Source organism: Carcharodon carcharias, chromosome 9 (assembly GCF_017639515.1).
Source record: "Carcharodon carcharias isolate sCarCar2 chromosome 9, sCarCar2.pri, whole genome shotgun sequence".
NCBI classification, from domain to species: Eukaryota; Metazoa; Chordata; class Chondrichthyes; order Lamniformes; family Lamnidae; genus Carcharodon; species Carcharodon carcharias.
Window position 1 is genome coordinate 171,777,595 of NC_054475.1, and position 12,779 is coordinate 171,790,373.

At 40.9% G+C, this 12,779-nt stretch overlaps 2 protein-coding genes across 13 annotated transcripts in view; one reads left to right on the forward strand and one right to left on the reverse strand.

Annotated features, from left to right (window-relative positions):
• The window catches only part of map7d3 (MAP7 domain containing 3), a 131,835-nt gene extending 125,362 nt beyond the window's left edge, over nt 1-6,473 (forward strand). For all 9 annotated transcript variants that reach the window (XM_041195629.1, XM_041195631.1, XM_041195632.1 and 6 more), the window contains 3 exons: nt 3-159; nt 1,994-2,277; nt 5,603-6,473. In XM_041195629.1, the coding sequence (XP_041051563.1) occupies nt 3-159; nt 1,994-2,277; nt 5,603-5,610 (449 nt within the window). In that variant the 3' untranslated portion in view covers nt 5,611-6,473. The remainder of the gene's footprint in view (nt 1-2; nt 160-1,993; nt 2,278-5,602) is intronic.
• A 2,383-nt stretch (nt 6,474-8,856) lies between these two features.
• Nucleotides 8,857-12,779, reverse strand: part of fhl1a (four and a half LIM domains 1a) — a 109,147-nt gene continuing 105,224 nt past the window's right edge. For all 4 annotated transcript variants that reach the window (XM_041195461.1, XM_041195462.1, XM_041195460.1 and 1 more), the window contains 2 exons: nt 12,096-12,282; nt 8,857-9,973 (listed from right to left, as the gene is read on the reverse strand). In XM_041195461.1, the coding sequence (XP_041051395.1) occupies nt 9,822-9,973; nt 12,096-12,282 (339 nt within the window). In that variant the 3' untranslated portion in view covers nt 8,857-9,821. The remainder of the gene's footprint in view (nt 9,974-12,095; nt 12,283-12,779) is intronic.

Here is a 12,779-nt window from a genome sequence, read left to right on the forward strand (position 1 = left end):
AGATAGCACAGATGGAATTGATGAGCTTCAAGATAATGTACAAGAATGTGCCGAGTGGTCAGATGAAGCTGTAGTAGATGAGGTAACTGAGCTGAATGGTGTTGACGAGACGAATAACATCAGGGACTGTTTGAACAAAGACCAGGCCGTGGATGTAAGGTAGGTTTCTGTGCCATTAGCGCATATTTAGAAAGTTTATGCAGCATCTGAAATGATCAAAAGAGAAAAATGGCAGATGAACATTTCCTGTGCCTATGTTCTGCCTACACTCCAAACATTGACCCAGTTTGTAGATTTCTAACATTTTCGGTTTTAGATTTGCATTATGTCCCTTGTTTTGATCCAATTTAATCTAACTAGATTGGCATGCCAAAGAATAACATTGAGCTGTAATGGCTTCATTTCTTATTAAAAATTTACTGGTCCATTCATATGCGGTCAATCTTTTTTCAGTTTTCAACTTCAGATTCCCTTTGGGAAACCTCTGTCCATCTGCGCAATGCCTTGGGAGATCTGCTAGTTACCATATAAAACCAACTTAGTTTCCCTGGCATTATTTTGTAAATTGTAGGATTGGAATCGGTTCATGCCCTTCTCTATTCCTGTCTGTGAGGAGCTGGGTAGTCAGAGCCTAGGCTTCCGTCACTCCTGGAATTTTTTTATATTCATTCATGGGATTTGGGTGTCGCTGGCTAGGCCAGCATTTATTGCCCATCCCTAATTGCCCTTGTTCAGAGGACAATTCAGAGTCAGCCACATTGCTGTGGGTCTGGAGTCAAATGTAAGTGGCAGATGGGCCTTTACGACTATTGGCAATGGTTTCATCAGACTTTTAATTCCAGATTTTTATTGAATTCAAATTCCACCATCTGCCTTGGTGGGATTCAAACCCGGGTCCCCAGAGCATTACCCTCGGTCTCTGGATTGCTAGTCCAGTGACAATACCACTACAAAAATGCCCAAAATAGTAACCTGTCAATGAATCAATCCCACTCGAATACAGATGAACTGCCTACCAACAGCAGCGTGCCAGAGATGAACAGTAGAAACAAAAGAAGCATAGCCATACCCACATAAAGCCCATGCTCGCTGCCGCCCCAAAGCACCAAGCGAACACTTAGTAATGTTGATGGTTACTTGTATGCCTCAGTAAGTTAATTACTTGGTCCCTGGTTATCTTGTATAACAATGGACTTTACTCTGTTTAGAGCAAGAGTTTTATCTGCATGTGTGTATGTGAATGGCAAGGTACATTTCGTACAGTAGCAAGTGTTTAATTCAGTGGTTGCACTCTCATCATTGAATCAGGAAGCTGTTGTGTTCAAACCCCATCCCTAGGCCACAGCACACAATCCACGTTGATACTGTATTCCAGTGTAATACCTGGGGAGTGTTGCATGCTTAGAAGTGCCATTTTTGTTAAGATTCATTTGGTGCTTCAGGTGTTGGATCATTCACCTCCCTTCTGCTTTTGGGATGTTGCTATGCATAATCAGAGCACTTTTGGGATGGGCTGCAGTCTGTGATGAAGCACTGTATAAATACAAGTTTCATTCACGTAGGTTTAAACGTTTCATTAAACTGAAACAAACTGAGGCACTTTTGTAGATTAAACAAGTAAAATATAGAGAAACTGAACAGAATGAAAAGCTGTCCTGTTTAAGCTGAGACTTGTGGCCTCTGCAACTTTCAAAAGTGTACCCTAATAGTAACTATAACCAAATAAATGTCCTGTTTTATTCAAGTTAAATACGATGAACAATCACATGAAGAATCAGAAGCTTTTTATTCATCTCTCTGGTGCTTCGTACGTTTATGTTGATTGACGGGAGTTGAGGGTTACAGGGGACGGGCAGGAAAGTAGAGTTAAGGTCACATTCAAATCAGCCATGATCTTATTGAATGGCAGAGCAGGCTAGAGGAGCTGAATGGCCTTCTCCTGCTCCTATTTCTTATGTACTTGTGTTGTTTTTCCATTTCTCTCCTATTTAAGCTGCATGCCAAAGGAAGACCGTGTTGTATCAGAACTTTTACATCTAAATGAACAGGATCAAAGTGTTGGCCATCGGAATGGAAAAGCGAGTACATGGATCTTTGAGGATTATATTGACCTTGATGTTTGTTCAAAGAACACCAAATTAGCTGTCACTCCTTGTGGTGCTGATGACTGTAACCAAAACTTGATTGATATTGCTGGCATTCCCGAGAGTCATATCATTGCACTTGAAGAGAATGGAGCAGTGACATCCTTGACCAAACCCATTGAGGAAACATCAGGTACAGTTTGATTCACGACTTTCCCATAGCATTTTCAGTAATAGAAGTGTAGTTTGTCCTGTTTCTTAGGACATCATTTAAAGTTGGTTGTGTCACTAACTCAATTGAGGTTAATAGAAAGTGAGGTGCAGTAGCGTCTTATTGGACCAGAGAATGGAATTGAAACCCCACCATGGCAATTTCAGAATTTGGATAAAGTTTTAAAAATCTGATCTCCGTAGAAGTGACCATAAGGCTGTGGTTTGTTGTAAAATTCCAGCTAGTTCACTAATGTCGTTCAGATAGAGGATCAACCATGATCATGTTGAATGGCGGAGCAGGTTCGAGGGGCCGAATGACCTACTCTTGCTCCTATTTTCTATTTTTTTAATATCATTTAGGGAAGGAACCCTGTTTTCCTTACCTGGTCTGGGTATATATGTGACTCCAGACTCATGTTTGTGTTGTTAATTCTTAGCTGCCCTCAAAGTGGCCTAGCTGTAGCACTGTAGGTTTTATATCACGTATATCACCTATCATGTAGGTTTTACACGTCTCATCAAACTGAAACTAACTGGGGTATGTTTCTAGATTAAACAAGTAAAATATTGAGAAACTGTATCAAACCTCTGCACTGTACTGGTTCGCCCTGAGAATGAATGGAAGAAATAATGCAGCAACATATAAAGAATTATCAGTTTTATATTCCAATTGAACCAAGTTACTCACCTCTTCACAGGTTTTGACTTCTATTGTTTTAAGATTGAGAGTGGGATCTTTTAACATCTGTTTCCTTACTAGGAAAGGACATGCTTTGACGCTTTCAATCCCTCCTGTAGAATTTAGAATTGTAAATGGCAAATGAATTTCAATATGGATAAGTGTGAAGGTGGTGGAAGAAGGAATAAGAGGTCACATATTCCTTGGATAATCAGAGTCTCAGTGGGATTGAGGACCAGAGGGAGGTGGGGATACAGATACACAGAGCGTTAAAAGGAGTGCTGCAATTTAATAAGATCATTAAAAAAGCAAACCAATCACTGGGATTCATTTTTAAAGGGATAGACATAGAACATGTTTCCACTTGTAGAATGGACCCAAACTATAGGGATCATCATTTTGATAGTAGTCTAATAGGGAATTTGGGAAAAACTTCCTTAACCAGAGAGTGACAGAGTGTAGAACTTGTGACTACAGGATGTGGTTGAGGCAATTAGTATGAATGTATAAGACCATAAGACGTAGGAGTAGAAGTAGGCCATTTGGCCCATCAAGTCTGCTCCACCATTCAATGAAATCGTGGCTAATCTGATAATCCTCAACTCCTTTTTCCTGCCTTTTCCCCATAACCCTTGATTCCCTTACTGGTTAAAAATCTGTCTATCTCAGCTTTGAATATACTTAATGACCCAGCCTCTACAGCCCTATGCGGTAAAGGATTCCACAGATTGACAACCCTCTGAGAAAAGAAATTGCTCCTCATCTCTGTTTTAAATGGGTGCCCCCTTACTCTGAGATTATTCCCTCTGGTCCTAGACTCTCCCACTAGGGGAAACAACCTCTCAGCATCTACCCTGTCAAGCCCCCTAAGAGTTTTATATGTTTCAATAAAGTCGCCTCTCATTCTTCTAAACTGCAATGAGTACAGGCCCAACCTACTCAACCTCTCCTCATAAGAAAATCCCTCCACACCCGGAATCAACCTAGTGAACCTTCTCTGGACTGCCTCCAATGCCAGTATATCTTTTCTTAGATAAGGGGACCAAAATTGTTCACAGCATCCTAGGTGTGGTCTAATTAGTGCCTTGTATAGTTTTAGCAACACTTCCCTAATTTTATACTCCATACCCTTTGAAGTAAAGGCCAACATTCCATTTGCCTTCCCTATTACCTGCTGAACTTGTGTGTTAGCTTTCTGGGATTCATGCATGAGGACCCCCAAATCCCTCTGTGCTGCAGCTTTCTTCATTCTTTCTCTATTTAAATAATATTCGGCTCCTTTATTCTTCCTGCCCAAGTGCATAACCTCACATTTTCCCACATTATATTCCATCTGCCAAGTTTTTGCCCACCTGCTTAACCTGTCTATATCCCTCTGTAGACTCCTTGTGTCATCCTCACCACTTGCCTTCCCACCTATTTTTGTATCACCCGCAAACTTGGTGATAGTACGTTCACTTCCCTCATCCAAGTCATCAATATATATTTTAAATAATTGTGCCCCCAGCATTGATCCCTGTGGCACTCCACTAGTTACAGGTTGCCATCCTGAAAATGTCCCCTATATCCCAACTCTCTGTCTTCTATTAGTTAGCCAGTCCTCTATCCATGCTAACATACTATCCCCAACACCATGGGCTCTTATCTTATTAAGTAGCCTTATGTGTGGTACCTTATCGAATGCCTTTTGAAAATCCAAATATATTACATCTACTGGTTCCCCTTTAACTATCCTACTTGTTACTTCCTCAAAGAATTCTAATCAATTTGTTAGGCATGATTTCCATTTCATGAAACTATTCTGACTCTGCTTGGTTATATTATGCATTTCTAAATGCTCTGCTATTACATCCTATATAATAGACTCCAACATTTTCTCAATGACAGATGTTAAACTAACTGGCCTATAGTTACCTACCTGTTTTTGTCTCCCTTGCTTTTTGAATAAGGGTGTTACATTGGCAGTTTTTCAGTCCTCTGGGACTTTTCCAGAATCTCAAGATTCTTGGAAGATTACTACCAGTACATCACTATCTCTGCAGCCAATTCCTTTAATATCCTAGTGTGCAACCCATCAGGTCCAAGGGACTTATCGGCCTTTAGCCACTCCTCTGCCATTTCCTGGTTCCCCATTATTATTTCCCCAGCCTCATTCTCTCAGGGGTCTATGTTCACTTTGGCCTCTTTCTTCCTTTTTATATTTTTAAAGAAGCTCTTACTATCCATTTTTATATTACTTGCTAGTTTACCCTCAGAGTTTATTTTCCCCCTTTTTTTTTTGGTCATGTTTTGTTGGTTTTTAAAACTTTACCAATCCTCTGGTTTACCACTAATTTCTGCCATATTACATATTTTTTCCTTCAGTTTGACACTATCCTTACCTTCCTTGTTTAACCATGGTTGGTTTATCCCCTTCCTCACTGGGATATATCTTGGTTGTGAGTCATGAACTTATGGGGAAGCTGAGTAAAAACATGAGGGAGAAGGAATTAGAAGGATATGTTAATAGGATGAGATGAAGCAGGGTGGGAGGAGGGTTGTGTGGACATTGATCAGTTGGCCTGAGTGTCCTCTTCCTGTAGACTCTGTTATTGTATATAATGCTTTATAATTTGTGTTTTCACAGGACTCTAAATGGCTTGGATTCCGAACGTCACTTGTGATTGCACTTGCATATTCAGTATTTTTACTAAGTGCTGAAGGCCTTGTTACATGAAGCTGCTTCTATGGAATTTCCTCATTTTTTCCAGAAGAATTAACAAGACCATAACAAAGGTGGCATATGAAGTGTCACCAAGGATGCTAGTTTGCACCGTTCAAAGTTTCAGGGGCTTATTCCTTGACTGCATTGTGCTTTCTCTCAACAGCTGACAGTTCTTTTGATTTTTATGATCTGTTTTTGACAGTGAGTGTAATCAGTTAAGTTTCATTCCTTATTCTGTGTATTGCCTCATTAGATATTTGGACCAGCTTTATTTTCACATTAACTGAGTTTAGCTGTCATTTCCATTCTGCCTCGTGTGTACATGCCAGGTAAATGGTTCCATCCCTCGAACTGCAGGTTAAGGAGTGCCTATGGGCATGTCAGTGTTTGCAGTTAAATTGTCCCAGTCCTATTTGGTCCTTTTTTTAAGAAATTGTTACAATAAACCAGCTGCCTACAAGAAGTGGTGGAGCTAAAGACAGAAAAACTGTTTAATTATGATTCTGAGTTGTGAAATGCATTTCATTTGAATTGCAAAATCAGACTTGTTTGTAATGCATGTTCGATTTTGTGATCTTTAAAGTGCTAATAATGCTCTGGCAGGAGGCTTTGTGCTTGTGGTAGAGCATACTAGCTAAAAGAAGCACTCAGCCAATTCCCCACCTCTCACTCTGGCCATTATTCTGCTTCTCTGGCTCTTCCTCTCTCTCACACGCGTGCTCTTTCTCTCTCTCTCTCTCTTTCTCTCCCTCTCTCTCTCTTTCTCTCTCTCTTTCTCCCTCTCTCTCTCTTTCTCTCTCTCTTTCTCTCTCTCTCTCTTTCTCTCTCACCCTCTCTCTCTCTCTCTTTCTCTCTCACCCTCTCTCTCTCTCTCTCGCGTGGTCTCCCCCTCATGCCCTCTCACTCTCTCTCACCCTCTCTCCCTAGCCACTCACTTCAATGTCTGGTCCAAGTTCTTTTAGATTAGCTCAGAGAGCGCTATATTAGGAGGAAGAGTTAAAAGTGAAGGAGAGGCTAGTTTTAAAGAAATAGGATAGGCTAGTGGTAGGTGGATGAGAAAAGATGAAGCTTTCTAGTATGAAAATATTGGTTGGTGTTTCATTACAATGTTATTGTGTGTGTTTCATGTACTGGAATAGGAAACCAAACTGTCAGTTGATGTTATTTAAACAAACTGCCGCTCTATGTCCAACCTTCTAGAATACTGTATTTTCAATAAACCTGCACTACTAACATACATTAAGAATGAAATGGCTTCGGTTGATAAACTCAAGTATTTGTAGGTAGCAACTTAGTATTTACATATATTTCACTGGTTTTAAGATAAGTTTTCTTTGCTTATTAATGTATTGAAGTTTCTCCACATACATGTAAGTATTATGTACATACCAGCAGTATTGGGCCACAAAACCATTTCTTAATGAACATCCTTTGTTAAATATTCTTTTTGTATTAGGGGAGTATCATTAGCAATCATCCCAACATCATCCATAAGAAATGTCAACCTTAAATAACCTCTTCACTGTGGCCCTTAACTTGCTAGTTCATATCCCGTCCGTACTCAGTGCATACAAAACTGAAGCGCAAGCAGCATGCTCTCTTAGCTTATGGACTTAGATAGCTGCTACTCTATATAGGAAGCTGCATTCATTTTACTGCATCACTCCATCTTTTATGTTTATTAAATATTGCCTCCTAATATAAGTTATACTGCTTTTCTTCGTTAGCCTCATCAAAGGAGCCAGCAATGAATAGCCTGTTTAGTCATATCCATTCCTCTTAAAGGGAAGCTATTACTATTTGGCTGTTTTGTCTTTGTTTAAATTTCTCATTGCAAACGTATTGGGTTGGTTCCAAAACGAGAATTGCTATTCCTTCTTTTGGTGCAAGTTTTAGAAATAGGAATCGTCTAGTCTGTAACAATTACTGAAAACAGTCAAGCTCACTACATGGCGGCATTGGGTTAGACTAGAGCAGTGCCTTAGGTCAATCATTTAGTGTATTTTTGTAAGATAGTTAACTTGAAATCTGTGCAGGAAAATGACAATCACTAACTGAACTACCCTTCTCGCTGTGCACATTACTTTTGTTCAATGCCTTGTTGACAGCTGTGTGTAAATAGAAAAGTCTGTGCATCATTGAAATAAATTTTACAAAATAAAAAAATGGAAATGGCTTATGGTTTAATTTTACTCAGTATTACACTTTAAAGTTTTTCCATGAATATTAACAATGGGGTTGAGAGCCTCCAGTATGAGGTGAGTATTGTGCTGGACTTGATGTCGTTAACATTTATTCTGAGGATGATGCTGCCACAAGGTTCAATCAAGTATATGTGGAATAAGGTCAATTAGGGATGGGCAATAAATGCTGGCCTAGCCAACGATGCCCATGTCGCATGAACGAGTATATTAAAAAGAATTTGAGGGAGACCGAAACTAGGGGCCATAAATGTAAGATAGTCACTAATAAATCCAATCGGGAGTTCAGGAGAATCTTGTTTATCCCGAGTGGTGAGAATGTGGAATTCCATTTGAAACAAGCTCAAGGAGCTAGGTAGCCTCCTCTTCTGTGTTGAGGTGAAGATGTGTTTAAGGAAAAGTAGATAAGCACATGAGGGAGAAAGGATTAGAAGGTTGTGCTGGTAAGATGAAAAGAGGCTCATGTGGGGCATAAGCAGGATGACCTATTTGGACTTAATGGCCTGTTTCAGTGCTGCAAATTCTATGTAATCCTTGCTCCGAGTACTCATGAATCATACAGCACAAAAAACCGTCATTTGACCTCTGCTGCCTCTTTGAAAGAGTTGGTCTGATTTCATCCCAGACCCCAACATTCTCCTAATAACCCTGCAAATTCATCCTCTTCAAATACATGGTCCTTTTGAAATTTTTAAGGAATTTGCTTTTACCACCCTTTCAGGTGGTGCCTTCCCAGATCATAACCCTCTGACGAAATTCTTCCTGATTATCCCCCTAGTTCTTTTGTCAATTATTTGAAGTCTGTGACCTTGGTTTTCTCTCTGTTAGATCCCATGATAATCAGCCCAGCTAGCCAGTTTGATGGGTTTGTGTGTATTCAGTTCCTGCAAGAAAAACAAATTGTGCACATCTGCACTTGTTCTGAAAACAAAACAAGAACAAGCTGTGTGATTCCAAAAAGCACATAGCTACCTGCAGGTTTGAAAGTCTTTTATTTAAGGTACAATATTGTCATGCTGTAAATAATCCATTGATTGTCCATACAATGCATTGAATGAGGACCTCACATGCGATCAGGTCGTGCATGATTCCATTACATATTTCCACACACAAAATTTGTTAGTCATTTCAAAAATCATGATAAATTGGAGCCTAACAAACGCTAGTGTGTAAATATGAGGCACATACTGAACTAACTTCAATTCAGTGGAGGAGAGCAAGAACATTAACAGCTGAATATTCATGCATTTAAAACTTCCAATTGTTTTGAGGTTGGTGGATAAAAGCCAAATGTGGAATGAAACCATTGAACGGCTGCTGTATAAATCAATAGGGAAGATGCTGGTGGCTAGATACAGAGCCTAATACAGCCAGAGCCGCGTATAACCCACATCCAGTGGCCAAAATGCCTCTTTTTGGCTGGTATGCTTTCACAGAACATATCCTGCTAATTTGTATATAGTACTGAATTTGATTTATATTATAAAACACTGCATTTCAATGTAAGAAATTAGTTATTATGAGCTAACAACTGAAGTAACAGACACACCTGGGCGAGAATGTTCAGGTGAGTGATGCATGCAGTCAAACACTACAGTGACACTGAGTAAATAGCACCCTCTAATACAATGAGTTTAAGTATTGTTCCAGCTTTTATTTACCTTTACTGTTTTAAGAAACTCATTTATGATATGATTAAATATTGCAGGCATTTTAATTACACTTTTGTAGCTCTGATGCGTTCTTTTGAAACCTTTTCCATGCCTGTGGATAATACTTAGCACTGCAGAAAAGATGAATAATGTCTAAATTTTGTAAAGATTGCAAACACGTGCTATTGTACTGCCTTTGAAGCATCTGGTTATTGAATTTTAAAAGCTTTGCTGTAACAGAGTAATGTATTTGATTTGTTCTCGTTACTGTGGTGTATGAATCAGGATTTACAGCGATTTTGCACAGTCAGTGCAGTACACATCCCTGTTGTGGTTAACGAAACGCTTGTTGACCAGGGAGCTGTAACACTTCTTACACTTGAAGCAGTCGCTGTGCCATTGACGGTCTTCATAGGTTACAACCTCAGCCCCTCCGAATCCTAATAACAGGTAGACAGGATATTAAAGCAGTATCACGTGGTTTACAGTGGAACTGTGAACAGTATATGTCAAATAGATCAGAACACAGTTGAAATAAACAGCCCGCCATTAACTGATAGGTTGTAGGGCTGGAGGGGGTTATGGAGATTGGGAGGGAAGGATTTGAACACAAGGATGTGTGTTTTAAAATCAAGATGTTGCTGGACTGGGAGCTGATGGGTTAACAGGACGATATGAGTGAGGAGTTTTTCAGTAAGAGTTTTGAGCAAGTAGAAAGCTGGCCCAGAGTGTGTTGGAATGGTCAAGTCTGGAGGTAACCGGCATGGAAGAGGATTTCAGCAGCGAATGAACTGAGGTAGGGCGGGGACGAATAATGTTACAGAGATGGAAATAGGTGGATGTCATCGACGTACAAGTGGAAACTGACAATGTTTGGATAATGTCGTCAAGGGCAACATGTGAATGAGAAAAAGTAGGACCAAGGGCGGAAGTTTGGAGGAACTCAGAAGTAACTGTGCACTAGGAGTAATCATTGGCAGAGATGCTCTAACAGTCCAGTAAGAATGGAACCAGGTGATAGCTGCACTGAGATGACTAACAGAGTTGTTGGAGGAGACTGTGGTCTTCACCATATTAAAGACTGCAGCAATGTCAAGGGGAGATGATCCATAATGATCACAATCATGGACGATATTTGTAACTTTGGTTAAGACTGTTTCATTGCTGTGGCAGAGACAGAAATCTGATGGAGAGGTTCAAATGTGGAATTAACTCTTTAAATTGTTGCCAATCTTTCTGTGGTGACATGCTCAAGGACTTTGCAGAGAAAAGGGAGGAGGTGGTGAGGTGGGAGCTTTACCAGGACTAAAGTGTAGAAGGTGATTGAAAGGAAAGTGCCTGAAAATAGAAAAGCATTTACAATGTCAGTTAACATGGGGGCACAGGAGGGGAAGTTGGGTGATGAAGAACCAGGTGAGAATAGGGTTGAAGCTTCATTTACAAGATGAGCACAGAGAAGCTATGAAAGGAGATATGGGAAAGTTAAGAGCTTGGGTTTACATAGTGCCCTCCATGACTTGTGAGCCAGAATTCAGTCAAAACCATGAGGTAGAGGAAGTGAGGGACTGTGGAGTGCATGTCCACAGGTCCCTGAAGGTGGTCAAGAAACCATATGGAATGCTTTCCTTTATTGGGCAAGGTGTTGAATACAAAAGCAGGGATGTAATGCTGGAACTGTATAAAACGCTGGTTAGGCCACAGCTGGAATTTTGTGTACAGTTCTGGTCACCACATCACAGGAAGGATATAATTGCTCTGAAGAGAGTGCAGAGGAGATTTACCAGAATGTTACCAGAGCTTGAAAATTGCAGCTATGAGCAGAGATTGGATAGGCTAGGGTTGTTTTCCATAGAACAGAGGAGGCTGAGGGGTGACCTGATTGAGGTGTTCAAAATTATGAGGGACTTAGATAGGGTAAACAGGAAAGACTTGTTTCCCCGGCTGAGGGGTCAATTACCAGGGGGCATAGATTTAAGGTGATTGGTAGAAGGATTACAGGGGACATGAGGAAAAACCTTTTCACTCAGAGGGTGGTGGGTGTCTGGAATTCGATGCTTGAGGCTGAAATGCTCAACTCATTTAAACGGTACCTGGATCTGCTTCTGAAGTGCTGTAACCTGCAAGGCTACAGATCAGGGATTAAAATGAGTGACTCGTTTGTTTTTTCTGTTTCTTGTCCAACAATGGGCTGAATGGCCTCTTTCTGCAACGTAGCTTTCCTATGGTTCTAGGTCAGCCAATGAAATTATCCACAATGAGCTCATAGATAGCAGGGGCTTTACACAGAACTGAATGGTGACTTGTGGATGAAATGCAGTGATAGGTGATCAGCTGATCCAGGAAGTGGTGGGGGAGGGAGGGTGCTAACGGTTGGCAGATTGTAGGTGGACTGAGTTGGACTATCCCCCAACGGGGTGCCTTGGATATGAAGGTTGGTGAGTGGATGAGTGGGTAGTTGAGATTACCACTCATGGTGACTGGCACCATTGAACAAAGTAATCTTTCTAGTTTTTTTTAGCCTCAGTGATGTAAGAAGTAAAGTGGCTATCAGCCACAACTTACCAGTCACAGGCTTGTGGCAGGTGCCACATTTCTTGGCGATGAAGTTGCCATAACAGTCAGCACAGTAGATGTAGTTCTCATGGGCAGTGAATCGTTGACCACTCAGCTGTTTCCGACATGTCTTACACACAAAGCACTCAGTGTGCCAGGGCTCATCACGATAGGTCAGTCCCCCACTGGTGATAGCCTGAAACACAGCAGAGACCCCAGCAACCTTGCATCATGGTAACATCAATCAAACGAACCACATGCTCTGCCAATTTGTTAGTCAGGATTATCAGACAGGAAAACATGGTCCATTCTGTGTCATATCCTCACCCCTCCCTATCTCTAACGTCCTCCAGCCCCTACAACACTCCCTATCTCTGTTCTCTCCAGCCCCTACATCCCTCTTTATCTCTCTAACCTGCTCCAGAACCTACAACCCTCAGATCTCAGTGTTCCTCTAATTCTGGCCTCTTGAGCATCCCTGATTTGAATCACTCCACCATTGGTGGCAGTCAACTGCCTGGGCCCCAAATTTTGGAATTCCCTCCCGAAACATTAACACTTCCCATTGTAAATGTGAGCATAGGAAGCTGTGTGGTGAACTCCATTTTTCTGTGTCTCTGTGTGCTATGCAAGTTAGCAGCTGATGGAGATCATAACATTTAAGGTTTGGATGCTCCAATGCTTGTTACATTG